Source organism: Acartia tonsa, chromosome 12 (assembly GCF_053477335.1).
Source record: "Acartia tonsa isolate MP-2025a chromosome 12, ASM5347733v1, whole genome shotgun sequence".
Taxonomy (NCBI): domain Eukaryota; kingdom Metazoa; phylum Arthropoda; class Copepoda; order Calanoida; family Acartiidae; genus Acartia; species Acartia tonsa.
In genome coordinates, this window is record NC_137271.1 from 43,668,469 (window position 1) to 43,686,557 (window position 18,089).

The window sequence follows — 18,089 nt, forward strand, 5'->3', positions numbered from 1 at the left end:
TGTAGGCCTTCTTATGTCGCCTAAAACAGCGTGCGGGCATGATCTGTATGTTCAGCCGTTTGGCAGCTAGCAGCCTCTAAAATTCATAGATTTTTGGAAATATTGCGCACCAGCAATATTCTACCGTGAACTGCAGTAGATCCAAAATATTATTTTTGTCAAGCTTCGCTTCTCTATAACACACAACGTCTGTACGTCCTGCCCTTATGTAAGTACCTAACACTAGTTTTTACCTATCATTCTATTTGTCTAAATTATTATTATATTTCTTTAGAAACCCTGCCATATTATTCCGACACTATCTACCAAGAATATATTGATGAAAATAAACAGATAGCTAGCAAAGGATAGTATGTATTGTTATAAGCATTGGCGTGCACAGAGTTGCTTCGCTCCTAGCCGCTGTAGTTCACGAAATTAGCCTTAAGATGAAAAGTACAATCAACATTTTCCGAGATCTTTTATTGTAGGATAAGTCCTTATAAATTTAGAGGCAAAATAGTTTTCTTTTAATATCATAACAGATCTATAGAATAGATGTATATACAGATAACTGCCTCCCTTCCTTTTTTAAATAACCTTTTTCGTCTGCTTCTAAAATATTTTCTGCTTCTTGGCTGTGTTAATAAAAGCGACACCATTGGTTGATTTTCAATGACCCAATAGAAAGTGGTTGCGATGGGGAGATACAGTTATTTCACCCTTTCTCCCTCCAGTGTTTTATTCTAATAATTTCATAACCCTGTCACAACCTTAAATCAATTAAATCCATATAACAATACATATAATTGATATAGAAAGTAAAGGCAGTTTAATAAAAGCAGTCAGCCTTCCCATAATCCGCCTTTTAGACGCCTTATCCGGCGAGAAGGATAGCCGGCGGACCGCTGAAATTGGCAGACTAACAACGGCGGACGAGCGGTTTTTTGATGAACAGCTTGGCTTTGTTACAACGGCTATTTCCGATGTTATTTCACAGATTGGATTTGGTAAGATTATTAATAGGTTTTAATAATGGATATATTATTACTTGGATATTACATTAGATTTTCATGTTCTCTAATAAAGTGAAACTCACTATGGGCTGAAGCTAGTAAAAGTGGCTGACTCAGATTATGACGTCAAAAAAAATTAACAAATGAGGAAACTATAAATTTTGCCATTCGTCAATTACATTGTAAACTATCCTCTCATTGGTTAATTTTTTTCGTCATAATCGGAGTCAGCCGCTTTTACTACCTTCCAGTGGGCTTAATAAAGATACCCCCTTCCACACCCTATACCCCATACCCCCCCCCCCTACAGGAAGACCGATCTGACCAATAAAAGAGTTCCATATCAGCAACCTAAAATGACGACAATTTTTCCCCTTTCATAATATCCACGTATATTCTATATCCATTATTTTAACACGCACAGCGTGTTCTATAATGATACACCTTTGAAAATTTTACTCCGTTTAAGGGAGGGAGGGGATAATGGAATCTAAATTATACTGGTACCCAAAGTTGTATTTCCTCATTATCATATTCGTTAGCCCAAAAATTAAATTATCAAATTATGATAGGGACTAAACTTTCCAACCATTAATTTCAATCCACAGAAAGAATAATTTTGTTTATCATAGTTGAGATGTAAATACAATAATTTATCATTTGAAAACTCTCAAATAGAATTTTTAGGAAAAGTTTTTGTCCTATTGAAATTTATTTTTTTGTAGAAAACCTACTCTATAATTTACTTTGTATGTCCGTCCCTCAGTCAGTCCGTAACGCTCTAGGGGAATGTTATTTTCTTGGCTGTTATCTAAGATAGAATGCTGATTAAGAAACACTGTATCACAGAGCATCTTTTATACAATTCGCTTGGTCCTACTCTAGTCTTTAATTCACTAAAGAAATATAATACAGATGTGAAAGGTTTCGTGATTTATTTTACTAAAATATACTAAATTGTCGGCACTGCACATCTCAATTTGACCGTCCATCCGTAAGTTATGTCAGGGGTAGCTATTCTAACAATCAATTCTACAAAAAATCATGAAACCTTTTAAAGTAAGGTGAAAGTATACTTTTTTCTTAATGTAATTGAAGAGGGTTGGGTAAGGAGGGAAGGAAAAGGGGAAGGGAGTTGGGGGGAAATTTTCCTTTAGAATTGTTTGTCAGAATAACATTCCCTTTTCCCTGGACTTATGGATATTATCAACTCAAAATCCTTTTTTTTTAGGAAAACAAGGAATAATTCGAGCAATAGAGGGAATCCTACCCATGGAAATCAGAGCACTTCTTGATGTAAGTATTAAGAAAATGTTATAATCGCCCTATTTAATTCAAAACTAGCTTGGGTCTTTCTAGAACAATATTATGTATTACAATCATGAAAGCATGAAATATTTTTGAGTTCAAATTGTTTTTGAATTTCGACTATCAGTTACAAACTTACAATGTCTAGAGTAGCATATTAGATTCGCTTATTACATATCCTGGAAATTCTCATTCTCATGTGGTATTCGGCAACCGTGAGCCATGCCTATGGCACCCCTGACCGGGGTTCGGGGAAGGGCCAACGGCCCTCCCCCGAGTCCTGGGGAAGGGGTCTGCCGACCCCCTCCCTATGCCTAAAATTAATGATTGAATCTGACAGCCTTATTATGGTTAAGCTGCATTGTTAATTCCCCCCACCCTTCCCAGGGATGGGGGATCATTATTGCCCAAACTGACTATTGTATATGTATTATATTGCTTTTGATTATGATTATGTATTCCTATCTGTGTAGCTATTGTTTGTTGTATATAACTTTAGTAATCCTTAGACCTTCAATAAAGGAACAACTGAATAGATGCTGTTTGTTATTTAGTGATTGTTAGAGAAGCGTAGCTTCTCTATAGTATAGGTGTCCACGTCTGTTCACACTGCCGTAGTCATTTTGAACTCTGGTGTCTGCCATTTATCCTCGGCGGATACCACAACTTTTGGTGACAGCTGTGTGAGATTACGGCAAACCACAAGTGTAGAGCAGACGCGCAGCTGAGGCTAAGGTACTCCCAGCAGTGAAACTGGCAAAACTGACACAAGCAACCTGAATTACCCACCCTGGATAGCAAGGTCTAACTCTGTATCCGGCAGTTGTGGAAGCGAGACAGCGAAACTTGACGGAGAACCGCGAGAAGCGCCGACATCTAACGGAGAATTGAGCGCTCAAGGGCTGAAACAGGCCTGCGGACCGGCTGAAACAGGCCAACTAAGTGTAAACGGCTGAAAATAGGCCAACATTTACTGCAAGAGATAGCAGGATTCGAACCAGCGGCGTTGCAGGACGGGACATTCCCTGCCGCCATCAGCCAGATTCGGATACACGGCGCTGCAGGACGGGACATTCCCTGCCGCCGATAGACTGAAACAAGCCAAGGATTCGAACCAGCGGCGCCGCAGGACGGGACATTCCCTGCCGCCAACAGTCGGATTCGGATACACGGCGCTGCAGGACGGGACATTCCCTGCCGCCGATAGGCTGAAACACGCCAAATAGCTGCGAGCTGCGAGCCAACATACGAGCGTAGTGTACCAAGCAGAGGAAACTACGTCAACTCCAAGTATCCTGAGAGGCTACAGCGCAGCCACCCATCTAGAAAAGCAGATATTATATCACATTGTAGGGATTACCACCCTAGTGTGATGGCTAAACAATAGATTTATGAGCAAGGATTGGCAAACAATTTGTTGTGTATTGTGATAAAACTAAAAATAGAACAGGCTTGGTAAGCAAATCTGTTATGTATTGTGATAAGGCCAAAAATAGAATCTAGATGTAATATAACAATGCCTTGATAAACAATCTAACCACCCAAGCCTCCAGCACAACAAATACACCCCCTTATTCCAGAGGAAAGGGAGGGGCCCACCCTCCATTGAAGAAAATACAATCAAGGTGACATAACAATAAGCCCAGGATTAAGGAGAAAGGGCACCATTACCTCATCACACAGTTACCTCAAACCCACAGCACTCCCCCTTCCTCACAGGGGGAACGGACGGTTTTACCCCGTCCCCTCACGCGCTTCCCCCCTCCTACCCACACTTGACTAAGTCCGCCCACGGTGTGGAGCTAGCGACCGGGAGAACAGAGCGCCATTTACGGGTCGCGCAACAGAGTTCGGGACATATCATAAAATTCAACGGACAAAGCGGACCAATGAGAGAGCGAGTTGAGGGATAAGTGCGCGTTTTACCTGTGTGCGCGGATTTGACGGTGCGTAAGCGCGCTGCAAGGAAAGGATATTTCACGCACACACACACACACACAGGAGCGGAGCTACTCCATAGCATCTAACAGAGATATTTTTAGAAAATCAGAATTACAAGCTTCTCCCTCCTATCTATAGTGTGATAAAGGAAAACCCAATCAGTTCCTGACAGCAGTTCAGACCCTCAACAGCTATCTACCCCTACCAGCCTACTCTACAAACTCAGAATAAAACTAGTGACAAGTACATCTAAGTTATATCTTTGTAGCTAAACTACCAACCTAGTGATAAACAGTGTTGGCTGCTAGGCTAGAAAGCCTCAAGTGATAAACCATTTATAATATTGCCTTATAACTTTGTGTCCTGCCGCTGAACCGTTGACCCGATGGAGCAGCCTCAAGCGCCAGGAGGCGACCAAGCCCAAGGATGGCTCCAGGATGACCCCCAGCCGGCTCCAGCCGAGTACCGCAAGCTGATGCTGAGTAACCTGCCGGAGTATAGAGGGCCGCCCAAGCAATCCTGGAGTTCCCACATCCGCAGACTCGAGATGTCATGGGCGGCTTACCGCGTGCCGCCCCATGACACCCTCAACCACCGCAACGCCCTTTTACTGTCACTGGTAGGGCAAGCGGCGGAAATGGCTTCTCATCTGTTTGGCGAGGCAGGCCAAGCCTTGACTTACGAACAAGTCAAGGCCGAGTGTGAAATGTTATTTCGTCCAGCCTTTGAATCCCAGACTTTGAAGCAAGCCTTCAGGGATTACAGGCAACACTCAACAGAACCTATACAAGCATACATATCCACAAAGTGTGCCTTGTATAGGGAGGCCTACAGCCATGAGGATCTCGAGTTATTAATCGATGAATTAAATCGTGGCATTCGTAACGCTAATGTGAAACGTGAAATGATGAGTCATGAGATCGCCTCTGTACCTGAGTACACGAGGCGAGCCATGTTCACCGTCACAATGATTACCAAGCAGCTGAAGGAGGGTGTGTGCCTAGTGGACGCCACCGATGGGCTCACGGGATCAGCCAGCGTCCAGTTGCCCAACTACGACGAGTCGGAGCCAATGGAGATTGGCGCCTTGGCTCCGGGTCTCCACCAGATGGGGAAGGTCGCCCCAGATGACAAGACTTCAGGCCGCTGTTACCGCTGCCAAGGGAAAGGCCACCGAGCCCGAGACTGTCCGACGCCTATGGAAGTCAGCCTGGAGGAGAGACGCACCCAGCCACGCCGTGACCGTCCTGCCAAGTGCGAGCGTTGCCACTATGCTGGCCATACGGCGGCCGAGTGCAGAGCCGACTGGGACCAGGTAGCCGGCCGGAGGCGCACTGCCGACAAGGGCGCTCCCCCAGGAAAGCCCAGCAGAGTAGCCAACATGGAAGGAAGCGCGCCCCCAGCACCACCGCAGCAGGCAGCCGCCCCCAACGCAGCGGGCCGAGCCGACGGAATGCCGCAGTTTGGAACCGTGCCCGCCAGGATCAACGTACTGGGAGGCGCGGCTGAACCCAACCGGGTTGGCCTGGGCTTCAGCCTCAACCACCTGGGGCCGGAGTTTGTGCAGCCCAACAACATTGCCGAGCCAGAAGTTCTGAGGCCCCAGCCCTTTAGCCTAAACATGATGGGGCCTGCCCGACCGAGCCTACCCAGCAAGAGTGGAGGGGCGCTACCCAGCGTCACTGAGACGGTGTACGGGGAGGCCCTGGCGGCCGTTGAACGAGAGAGGCAGGAGGCGCTAGCCAGCGCATCAGAGTTGATGTATGGGGCGCCGAGGAAATGGTGTCCATGCAATCAGCCGATAGCGGGCATGACCGCCCAGGCAGGCCTGGACCGCCCTCTGGAAGACCCCGCGGCCCCTCGGGAGGCCAGGCTGCCGCTCAGACGGTCAACTTGGCAGCCAGTGCCCCAGCCGCTGCCAACAACAACCAGAATGCCCCGCTGCTGACCGGCCCCGCAGCAGCTGTGCCCCACGCCAACCTGACACCTGCCGGCGCCGAGGAAATGGTGTCCATGCAATCAGCCGATAGCGGGCATGACCGCCCAGGCAGGCCTGGACCGCCCTCTGGAAGACCCCGCGGCCCCTCGGGAGGCCAGGCTGCCGCTCAGACGGTCAACTTGGCAGCCAGTGCCCCAGCCGCTGCCAACAACAACCAGAATGCCCCGCTGCTGACCGGCCCCGCAGCAGCTGTGCCCCACGCCAACCTGACACCTGCCGGCGCCGAGCTACATGTCCAACCAAAGCCAGCCTCTACCTTCTATCCCACGTTGGGAGCCCATCAGCCCTGAAAATCACCACTAGGATTCCATTGAATCATTATCATTTGTATATATCTTAGCCCTAAGGAGCGGGCCGAAGGCCTCAACCACTGTCGGAAGTCTGGCAGGGAGACTCCCTCCCAGCCTTCCGAGGGGAGAGTTGTGGTATTCGGCAACCGTGAGCCATGCCTATGGCACCCCTGACCGGGGTTCCGGGAAGGGCCAACGGCCCTCCCCCGAGTCCTGGGGAAGGGGTCTGCCGACCCCCTCCCTATGCCTAAAATTAATGATTGAATCTGACAGCCTTATTATGGTTAAGCTGCATTGTTAATTCCCCCCACCCTTCCCAGGGATGGGGGATCATTATTGCCCAAACTGACTATTGTATATGTATTATATTGCTTTTGATTATGATTATTTATTCCTATCTGTGTAGCTATTGTTTGTTGTATATAACTTTAGTAATCCTTAGACCTTCAATAAAGGAACAACTGAATAGATGCTGTTTGTTATTTAGTGATTGTTAGAGAAGCGTAGCTTCTCTATAGTATAGGTGTCCACGTCTGTTCACACTGCCGTAGTCATTTTGAACTCTGGTGTCTGCCATTTATCCTCGGCGGATACCACACTCACATAAACGACCCCTTAAATAGTGGATGTAAATATTCTTTTTTTCTCCCCGAGGTAGTCATTTATTTCCCCGGTATCATTTATATCCCCGGTATAATTTTTTTCCCTGGTGTCATTTTTTTCCCTGGTATCATTTTTATCCCCAAGGTAGTCATTTTTTTCCCCCGAGCATTGCTTTCGGTGAACAGAATCTCAGTTCTGCACCACAAGCCTCGCACGACTGAAGTTCCCATGTCTATACAGTCATATTTATATGAAAATCTGAGAAAATATTTTTAAAGGAATTTTAAATTTTTTTTGAAGATTTTAAATTTTTTTTTTTGAAGATTTTAGAATTCTTATTAATTACTGAAAGAAAGCATAATTACCTCGGGGAAAAAAATGACTACTTCCGAGAAATAAATGAAAATTAAACCACATTTTAGCATGAAAATGAGTTTTTGTTTAAATGAGAATGATATTCCTATCCAGTTTTTTTATTAGGAATGAATATTTTTTGCCCTTGTGAATGAATTATGAGCTATCGCTCCATCATTTATTCCTAAAAAATATTCATTCCTAAACAAAAAACTGGATAGGAATACCCCATTCCAAAATTTAGATGAATATGATATATAAATATACAAAACATTGTCAAAATAGCTTTTTAAAAGTGTTTTTAATGGACACAAGAACTTTCTGTATAAAGTTGCTATGCTTTCTAAAGTATACCTGACTTTGAAATGAATGATCATGCAAAGTATAAAATCAATTTTAACAAGCTTTTAAAAAATCTAAGGAAAAGATTTCTATTAAATAATATTTTTTTAAAGCGAAGCTTTTCTATAATTAGGGTAGGTCCGTCCGAGATAGATAGCTTTTTTCGTTAATTTAGGCATGTTAGAATTGTCATATCGATTTCAAACTTTGCATGGTCGTTCCTGTAGTAGATTGGTACGATTTAGAAAAAGTAGCAACTCTATAATTATTACCAGTATGTCCGTACGTCCATTTTAAACATGTTGATTTTTCTACTTTTTATCAACTAATTTTTATGTGATCTAATTATCCGTTTGATCTGATTTTTGGTATATTGATTCCTGGGACAACAAAGTAAAACATTATAAGCGAAGCAACTCTATAATCAAGTCATAAAAATGTAGGTATGTCCATAAACATTATCCTGAATCAAGCATATTTTCAACAAATTTACTTACAATTTTTCTTCGACTCTTATATTCTGATTATTCAGTTTTGACACTATACAAGTGTTAATGTCCGTTTGTCCTATCGTTTCAATGCTTCGCTTTTAAGGATGTTGTCATCCTTGTTTTATTTAGAGAAATATAAAAAGAACGATGGCTAACTGGTTTGAATACATAAGAATTGCCATGCAGGGGGCCATTAATATTGCTAGGGTAAGTAAATCCTTAAAATAAAGTAACAGGATGTCTGTGTGTTTGTACCTAAGAATCTCGCTAACCGCTGAACAGATCGGGTTCTTCTTAACATTGTAGATTCTCATAGTTCTCGGTGGAGGTTACCACCACCCTCCCTAGAAAAATCGACAAAAATAAAATAAAAAACGCCGCCCTACAGACATGTTTACAATTAGCTAAAAACATAACTAACTCCATCTATCGGCGAAAAAAAATATTTTTGGTAATTAGCGGATTTTAAAATAGATTGAAAAGAAACAATTTTACGTGTCCCTAGAGGCCTCTAGGGGCGTAGCATCTAGTAGAATATTATAGAGAAGCTACTCTATAAATAACAATTGTCCGAATGTCCGTCTTCTAGCTAGTGTAACCGTCTAAGACGAAGAAAGTCGCTCAAAAAAAATTCTGACGTCATAAAAATCAGGGAAGAGGAGAGGTTGAGTGGGAAAGAAAACCCTTAAAAAAGAGATGGTTAATCCCTCATTTTTATGACGTCACATTGAGCGACTTTCTTCTATTTTCAATCTAAAAAAAAACATAAAGGAAGGGGACAATGGGCTGTTTATTACACTTGTCCTCAAAGTTTTAAAATAACGTTTTCTTATTCGTTGGCTTAACAACTTTGGAGACTTGTATTGAATTTTTATTGGCTGGTTTATGAAGTTAAGTGTCCAAATGTTTCAACCAGTAATTATAATCTACAGAAGGAGTAATTTAAATATCATCATTAGGGGCGCACATAGATCTATCGTCCATTGCTATTCTGTATGCAAGCTAATTTAAGCAGCTAATACAATTAATTTTATCAAATGGAAATATTCTTATATTGGATGTGCTGAATTTTAATTTCCAAATGTGTACGCAGTTTCCGCGGTGTTTCCTCATCCTATCTCAATATTTACTACTAGCTAGAAAAGCTTCAAACTTCCAAACTTTCAAAATTTTGAACGTATAAACGATTTATACATTCAAATCTTTAATCTTTAATTTTTTTTTTGAAAGTTTGATGCTTTTTTAGTTAGTAGTAAAAATTGAGATAGGATAAGGAAACATCTCGGAAACTGCGTACATATTTGAAAATTAAAATTCAGCACATCTTATGTATGTTGTGCTTTTCAGGGCATTAGGGATCTAATCCGAATATTCTTCTATGTTGGTGTTTTCATTGAAGACCCCGCCAATTTTGATCTGGTCAAGTACATTAAAGAATTCGGATATCAAAATAAAATTCCCGAAGGATAAAAGGTAAAAAACATGTGTATGGTGATTCCTTGGTGATTAGGAAAAGAATATTTTTCGGGTATAGTCCCTTTCGTGGCAACGCCCCCTTTTAGGTTAGGTTAGGTTATATTGGGTCAGGTGATTGCCCCACAGGGTTAGGTAATTGGCCCCGCAGGGATAGAGCCCCCCACAGGGGCTAGAAATAGGAGAAAAGCTACTGTGAAAAAACGAAGAATCACCCCTTATGGTGTGTTGCTACGAAAGGGACTATACCCTATTTTTCTTATTTTTAGGAGGAGGAGAGAAAATTGTTTTTTAAATTATGCTGCCATTTAAAAATTTTAATCTCGCTCCTGGTCTGAGAAAATCTCAAAAAACCTTAAAATTTCGCAAATTCCATAAAGTGCCTAAAAATGGTGGTTTTTTCATTCATTTATCAGGCTAGTTGCGAGATATTCTTAAACGGACTTTGGCTCCTGATTCTGGGAGCACCATGAAGCCATAGTTTTTATGCAATAAAATTTTTACCCCCATAAGGGGGGAAGTAAAAAAATCTAAATTTACATAAAGGTAAAATAAAAGTCTTAAAACATTTTTAAAGGTACCATTGGTCTTGTAATGAGTAATGATATGGATTACAATAGTGTGCTAACAAATCTTTTTGGGACATCCTAGTATCCACGGCTTATAAAATGGGGACGTAGGTTGTGCTAAAATTCCGTAAAAATGTGAGTTTTAAGGGTTAAAAACAGTAGTAGAACGATAATATTCACTAACTATATGTATTCCTTCCTGAAAAGAACTATAGACAATTTTTTTTTTAAAGTTAACATAAGCCTTAAAACACACAACCTTTTTTTTGCACAACCTACCTCCCGCTTTGTTATTAGTTCATTTAATCATAAAAGAATATTTTCATTTAAAGTATAATTTCTTTTTAATCTGGATTTTATTTTATTTTTTATGCGATTTTGCAGGATTTTTCACAAATTTTTAGGCGAGCCTCACTGATTGAGGCAATGAGCCAAAAAGTTTTTAAGAATCCACCTCTGTTTGCTGAAGAGTAAGGTATATTGCGACAAATAAAACAGGGGTGACAACTTTGAGGCATTGAATAATTTATGATGTCTGTATCTTTTGTTAAATGTAGATTTATTTTTTTAATTCATTTATTGTTATAAAGGTTTTTTTAAAAACAATCCTAGATGTACTTTTATTAAGTAACTTTTAAGGTAATTTTTAAGCATTAAAATAAAATCATATAGGTGCTTTTTAGTTTATGTAAATTCTAGTCTTTGGAAGTTAAACCTTTAATCAGTAAAGGGTCGACAATTGTTATGTAAATTTGTTTAAAGTTGCCATAGTTTAAAATGTCATTAATTGTTTTTTTTGTTGTTGTTAAAGAACGTGTCCTAACTTTTGTGATTAAAAAAGATATAGCTAGTCGGTGCTTTTAGTAAGTAGTAGATATAAAATGATCTATAGAATTTAGATATTGAATCGTTTTTTTTTTGTAAACCTCTTATTTTTGAAGTAATTTAAGTTTTCTTAATTGAGTTGGTTTTAAGGTACTAAAACGTAAGAGAAAAAGAAGAAAATTGCCATTATGAACAAAAAGATCTTTAATTTGACACCTTACTTTTTGAATTCTGTTGAGTGATTATTGAAAAAATCTATTTTGTTGAAACCCGGTGAATACAAATTTTTAACTTTGGGAGATCGTCACAAATGGGTTAAAACAAAATCACAAAAGTTAGGACACGTTCTTTTAATCTTTTTATATAATTTTTATGTGTGATCTCCTAATGAAAAAAAATATTATAGTTTCTCCATCAAATTAGGGTGACAACATACATATAAGCGGAGCTCTTTGTTTCAAAATTGCTGAAATACATGCATAGACATCTACTCATCTACTCCCCCCCCCCCCCAGCTCCCCTCAAACTTTGAAACATTTCAGATTACACCCCTCAAATTAAAAAAAACCTTTGAAACCCCACATTTTACCCTACTCAAAGTATACATATGTCATACCATACATACTGTTTAAGGACATGCATACATTTCTAGGACTTGAACATGAATATGGAGATTCTTCGCTTGCAATATTATACATTGATGTTTTATGAGTTATTGTTCAAAAAATAACATTGAAGAAAACAATGTAGAAAGCTCAAAGTTTCATGTGTGACTTCATAAAAATACGTCTATAAAGGAGGGATGAGAAGAATAGTGGGAAAATACACCCCTAACATAGAGATGGATTTTTATGACGTCAAACTTGACACTTTGAACTTTCAAAAGGGGTTTTTAAGCAGTAAAATGTATTTCTAACTGGTAGAAAAATATTAAATAGCTTTTCTTAAAATTTATTCTTTCAAATTCACTATATAGTGTTGTACTTTTTAAAAAAATATATCAGAAAATGTTCAAAATTTCAGAATGATAGAAAAATGAATAAAAGCTACCCAAATAAAAAGAAAGAAAATGAAAAGTGTTTATGTGAATGTTTTAATTTTCCTGGTCAATTCTAAATTCTGTCTCTCCTATGTACAGGTAAATACACAGATTAGGGTTGGGCCGGATGTCCGGTTTTGCCGGATACCGGATATTAAAACTATCTGGATACTTGATATCTGGCTGATTTCTAATACTGGTTATTCGGTTTCCGACCGGATATCTGGTAATTTGCCGGATATCCGGCGTTGGCCAGATATCCGACCGGATAACGGATATCCGGCATTTGGCCCAACCCCAGCACAGATTATGTAAAAGTTACAGGATGTTTGTCTGTATGTGTGTCTCTACCGCTAACCTCTGGACAGTGAAGGTTCTTATAGATTTAGGGAAGGTTTTTAACTATTTTGGAGGAGGGTACCAAAAAAGAAATCTTCCCTAATAGAATTACCATTTTCTTTTCAGTAGCGAAGCTACTCTATAATTCTCTTTGTCCGTCAGTCAGTCCGTCCGTCCGCAACGCTATGGAGAAAACGTGATTTTCTCAGCTCCTAAACAAGATAGACAACTGAAATTTTTAGTGAGGATTCCTATGACGTATGCCCATCTAATCTATACATTGTTTTGTCCATCTGTCTGTAATTTGGTGTGCTAGATCGATTCCTAGATTTTTCGTGATTTTAAAGGTTTTCTGTTTTTACATATTTTATCATGTTAAATATTTATTGTATGACACTGCTCTATAGTAATTTTTTCCCAATATCCATTCATAATATTTGAGCTTCGCTACTTATGGATGTTGTCATCCTTGTTAAAATGTAAAGTTGGAGGGGAGGGGTGGGGGTGCTTGGCCAAAATTTCTAAACTTCTTACAAAGAATAGGTTTGATTTACTAATTACTTAATTTTATAGCTAATTTAAATGAATCTTTTCGAATGAAATATAATATTTAATTTTTTAGAATGTCAGAAGTCCTTCCTTTACGTCTCCCAACGTGCAATCCAATAATGAAGAAAATTACAGCAGCTACGTTAAATCTCAAGGTAAAATAGATTATAGTTCGTATGCCTAATTTTGATATTCATTTTGATGAAAACTAATATTTTTATATTTGTTTAGAAAAGCAGCTATATTCTTCCGACTCTATCTACCAAGAGTATAACGATGAAAATAAACAGATAGCTAACAAAGGATAAAATGTATTGTTATAAGATTTTAAAAAAAAATATTGGCATCATCCTTAACTATATGAGAATGTCCCCTTAACAAGAAGGTGTCCTAACTTTTGTGATATTTTATTAAAACAGCTAGTCGGTGCTTTCAGTGATTAGTTAGTAGATGTAAAATGATCCAGTGAATTTAGATATACAATCGGATTTTTTTGTAGACCTCTTTTTTTTTTGAAGTAATTAAAGTTTTTTTAAGATTAAGTTGGTTTTAAGGTACTAAAACGCAACAAAAAAAGAAGCTAATTGCCATTATTAACAAAAATAGTCAGATCTTTAATTTTGTCTTTAAAAACCGATTGCATATATAAATTCAATGGGTCATTTTACTTCTACTAATCACTGAAAGCACCGACTAGCTGTTTTAAAAATAATCACAAAAGTTAGGATACCTTTCAGAAATTTTAGACATATTGGTCAAGTACCTCCTTAAATCTTGCTGGACACGAACACAAACATACGTGGTTAGTTAACCCTCACAGGGGAAAGAACGATCCTCTTCCATTTATCCTTTTATATAAAGTAGTAAGCGTTTTTTTGTCTGTCCCGAAGGATCTCGCTAACCGCTGAACCGATATTGTTCTCCTTTACAGTAAAGCTTCTTATAGGTCCTGGGAAGGGTTTTAACTATTTTTTGGGAGGGTGTCTTCATCCCCATCCCCCCAAAAAAAAATTTTTGCTCTTTTGAAACTTTTTAAAATTCAAAATGGGATGAGGTCGACTTTTCCCCCTCCTACCTTAAGTGCCCCTAACGGCTTCTAGGGGGCGGAGCCTCTAGTTTTTAAAATAATAATGGAGGGGAGTTATTAGTACTCATCTAATACTTCGTGAAAAAGCACAATATTCGACATAGTTTCTCCTTTCTGGAGTATTATAAACTAGTTGCTTCTCCCCTAGCAACAGTGGGTGGCCAAAGTAGATCTTGTAAAGAGCTTAAAGCCCACCAAGAGTATATATAAAGCTTCCCTGAAGAGAATAATCAATTTGGACCATCCTGTCCCGAGATCTGTTACTAATTTATACTGAAATTTATACTGGGAAGGTTTATAACTATGTTCGGGGAGGGTACCACAACCCTCCCAAGAGAAATCACAATAAATATTTTTTACGCTAACGTCAACGCAACATAGACATATTTGAAATTAAAAAAAAAACATTTAAAGTGCCACTAGAGGCCTCTAGGGGGCGTAGCCGATAGTGTTCTATATAACAATACATATAATTGATATAGAAAGTAAAGGGAGTTTAATAAAGGCAGTCAGCCTACCCATAATCCGCCTTTTAGACGCCTTATCCGGCGAGAGGAAAAGCCGGCGAGCCGCCGAAACTGGCAGACTAACAACGGCGGACGAGCGGTTTCTTGATGAACAGCTGGGGTTTGTTGCAGCGGCCATTGCCGATTTTATTGTACAGATTGGATTTGGTAAGATTATAAATAGATATATTTTTAAAAGCGAAGTTTAATTAGGGTCGGTCCGTCCGTCCGAATGTCCGTCCGCACGTCCGAGACGGATAGCTTTTTTCGTTAATTTAGGCATGTTAGAATTGTCCTATCGATTTCAAACTTTGCATTGGGATTCCTGTAGTAGTAATGTACGATTTAGAAATCGTAGCAACTCTATAATCATTTCCAGAATGTCAGTATGTCATTATCCTGAATTTATTCAGTTTTTCAACAAATTTTCTAAATTTTTTTTGACTTTTATACATTAATGTTCGGATTATTTAGTTCTGACACTCTACAAGTGTTAATGTTCGTTTATTCTACCGTTTAAGAGCTTCGCTTTTATGGATGTTATCATCCTTGTTTAACACGCAAAGAGTGTTCTATAATAATAAAGATTTGAATTTCTCAATCAGTCAGTAGACTTGCAGGCAGGTAGGGGACATTGAATGTAAAAAACAACACTGGTATCAAAAGTTTGTTTTCACCTTATCTTATTCATTAGCAAAAAAACTTTGGGGACAATTATCAAATTTTGATTTTGTTAGTTTCAAACCAGTAGTGACAAAACTTTAAAACCAACAATTTTAGTTTACAAAAGGTGTAATTTTGTTTATTATAGTGAAAATGTATATTAATTCATTGTTATTTGAAATCTAAAATAGATTATTAAGAAAAAGTTTTGGAAATGTTATATATTTTTAGTAGCAAAGCTCTATATACGTATACTAAACTAGCGGCTTCGCCCCTAGCCACTAGGGGCTTTGCCCCAAGAAGTAATTTAAAAAGAAAAACATTAAGTACCTTTGGTGCATAGGCGTCCAAGGGGGGGGGGTAATGGGGCGATTACCCCCCCCAAACGAATTTGGGGGTGCCGTAGGCACCCCCAAAAATTTTTTCATTTTACCCCCCCATTTAAAATTTACCCCTACCCTGGGGGTGTCGTAGGCACCCCCAACTATTTAGGAAATAGAAAATCTCTAACAAAAAAAATTTTTGCGCGCTCCGCGCGCATTTTTAAATTTTAATACTAAATTTTTGATAAAATTTAAATTACCCCCCCCAAAAATTTTACCCCGGGGGTAAATTTTGGGGGGGGTAAACAAATTTTACCCCTGCCAACAGATTTCAGGGGGGGTAATTACCCCCCCCCCCCAAGCAAATTTTACCCCCGGGGTAAAAATTTGGGGGGGGGGTAAAAAAAATTTGCGGGTGTCGTAGGCACCCCCAATTATTTAGGAAATAGAAAATCTCTAACAAAAAAAATTTTTGCGCGCTTCGCGCGCCATTTTACCCCCCCCCAAAACCGAATTACCCCCCCCTTAAAAAAAATTACCCCCCCCAAAATAAAAAGCTTGGACGCCCCTGCTCTGGTGCCTAAAGCCACTACATGACCAGTAGATATAATCCCATCCTACTAGATAAATGGCCCGACCAATATCCGACCAATCCGTGACTCTATAGGGGAATGTTATTTTCTGGGTGTTATGTAAGATGGATTGCGGATTTTTGTGTGTGAAGGACATAGAATAGGGAGGAAGATAATAGATTTATTATTACTTGAATCTTAAACCAAATTTTCATATTTTATAATAAAGTGAACTCTGTAGCGGGAAAAAATAATTATCTCCCCCATCCCCTCCCATCCTACTAGATAAATGGCCCGACCAATATAAGCAAGTGGAAATTGCAACCTAAGTGAAAGGTTTTGTGACTTTTTTTATGTAATTATATTCTTGAAATGTGAGTTCTGCAATATGCCTTTAAATCAATTTGACCGTCCATCCATTATGTTTATTGAAGCTTTGCTATTTTCAGATATTATCATCCTTGTTTATTTTAGGAAAACAAGGAATATTTCGATCAATAGAGGGAGTTTTACCCATGGAAATCAGAGCACTTCTTGATGTAAGTATTCAGATAATTTGGTATTATCCTCTTAGAAATATTTTTTTTCTCAATTTTTAAAATTTTTATCAATTACGGACAGACGTATAAATGAATTGACCTTAATTATAAAGAAGCTTCGGTTTTAAAATACATACAGTCGGTAGGAAAGATTTTTTTAATAATATTTTAAAAGCGAAGGTTTTCTATAATTAGGGTCGGTCCGTCCGTCCGTACGTCTGAGATGGATAGCTTTTTTCATTAATTTAGGCATGTTAGAATTGTTCTATCGATTCAAACTTTGCATGGTGATTCCTGTAGTAGTTAGGTACGATTTAGAAAGCGAAGCCGCTCTATAATCGTTACTATAGAAGAATGTCAGTACGTCCTTTTTAAACAACAAATTTGTATCAGATAAAAATATCCTATTGATCAGATTTTTGAATACTGATTCCTAGGACAACAAAGTACAATATTATAGGCGAAGCATCTCTATAATCAAGTCCTAAAAATTAAGGTATGTCCATAAACATTATCCTGTATCTAGCGTTTTTCAACAAATTTTATTTATATTCTGATTTTTCAGTTCTGACACTATACAAGTGTTAATGTCCGTTTGTCCTACCGTTTCAGAGCTTCGCTTTTATTGATGTTGTCATCCTTGTTTTTATTATAGAGAGATATAAAAAAAACGTCAGCTAACTGGTTGGAAGAAGCGAGACAGACCATGCAGGAATGGATTAATCTTGTTAGGGTAAGTTCTAGCGTTGGGCCGGATATCCGGTCATGTCCTGATATCCGTCAAATTAACCGGATAACCGGATATTGAAGTAGGAAAAGTATCTTTATAGAAATTTGCGGCTGTTTAGCCCGCTACTACGGGGCTAAAAAAAACTGGTTTTAATCTTATAATTGTACATTCTTTATCCGCGGAAAGCTGTTTATAATACGATGTGAGAAATAACTATTCTCTATTTTCAGCAAGTTCGAGATATATTCCGAATAAACTACTACTTTGGCGAATTCATTGATGATCCAGCAAATTTTGATGTTTTCAATACAATAACAGTCCTTGGCTATAATAATCTTATTAATCCATAATATCAATTTTTTTTATAAAAAAATTTAAGTTTGTTTCAAATACAGCCAAAATAAATCCTCTATAATATGCCTTTTTAAAATAAATTCTTTGTAATAGTTGAATTTTTTTGTATAAATGTATCTTTTTATTTTTGTTTCAAAAAATAATCAGCTCAATTAGTGGTTTTTATTTTTTTAAAATTTTTTTGTATTTGTTTTATTT

At 38.7% G+C, this 18,089-nt stretch overlaps 2 protein-coding genes across 2 annotated transcripts; both read left to right on the forward strand.

Annotated features, from left to right (window-relative positions):
* The first annotated feature begins 428 nt into the window (after positions 1-428).
* On the forward strand, positions 429-9,804 carry LOC145333364 (uncharacterized). Its single transcript, XM_080178481.1, has 5 exons — positions 429-435; positions 798-989; positions 2,227-2,291; positions 8,453-8,530; positions 9,671-9,804. Exons 1-5 carry the CDS (start codon positions 429-431, stop codon positions 9,791-9,793), a joined length of 465 nt encoding a protein of 154 aa, XP_080034607.1. The 3' UTR covers positions 9,794-9,804.
* Positions 9,805-12,212: 2,408 nt separating this feature from the next.
* LOC145334102 (uncharacterized) lies at positions 12,213-17,895 on the forward strand. Its single transcript, XM_080179389.1, has 7 exons — positions 12,213-12,328; positions 13,191-13,272; positions 13,349-13,418; positions 14,685-14,878; positions 16,743-16,807; positions 17,463-17,540; positions 17,768-17,895. The coding sequence occupies exons 1-7, from the start codon at positions 12,260-12,262 to the stop codon at positions 17,885-17,887; spliced, it is 678 nt and encodes a 225-aa protein (XP_080035515.1). The 5' UTR covers positions 12,213-12,259; the 3' UTR covers positions 17,888-17,895.
* Positions 17,896-18,089: the final 194 nt, after the last annotated feature.

Bases quoted from the DNA above. Each gene is read 5' to 3' on its own strand.
- LOC145333364 (XM_080178481.1), top strand. The intron at 990-2,226 runs GTAAGATTATTA...CTTTTTTTTTAG, and splicing joins TATTTCACAGATTGGATTTG to GAAAACAAGGAATAATTCGA. The intron at 2,292-8,452 runs GTAAGTATTAAG...TGTTTTATTTAG, and splicing joins AAATCAGAGCACTTCTTGAT to AGAAATATAAAAAGAACGAT.
- LOC145334102 (XM_080179389.1), top strand. From the start codon at position 12,260: ATGAAAAGTGTTTATGTGAATGTTTTAATTTTCCTGGTCAATTCTAAA. The intron at 13,419-14,684 runs AGGATAAAATGT...TATAATTGATAT, and splicing joins AATAAACAGATAGCTAACAA to AGAAAGTAAAGGGAGTTTAA. The intron at 16,808-17,462 runs GTAAGTATTCAG...TTTTTATTATAG, and splicing joins AAATCAGAGCACTTCTTGAT to AGAGATATAAAAAAAACGTC.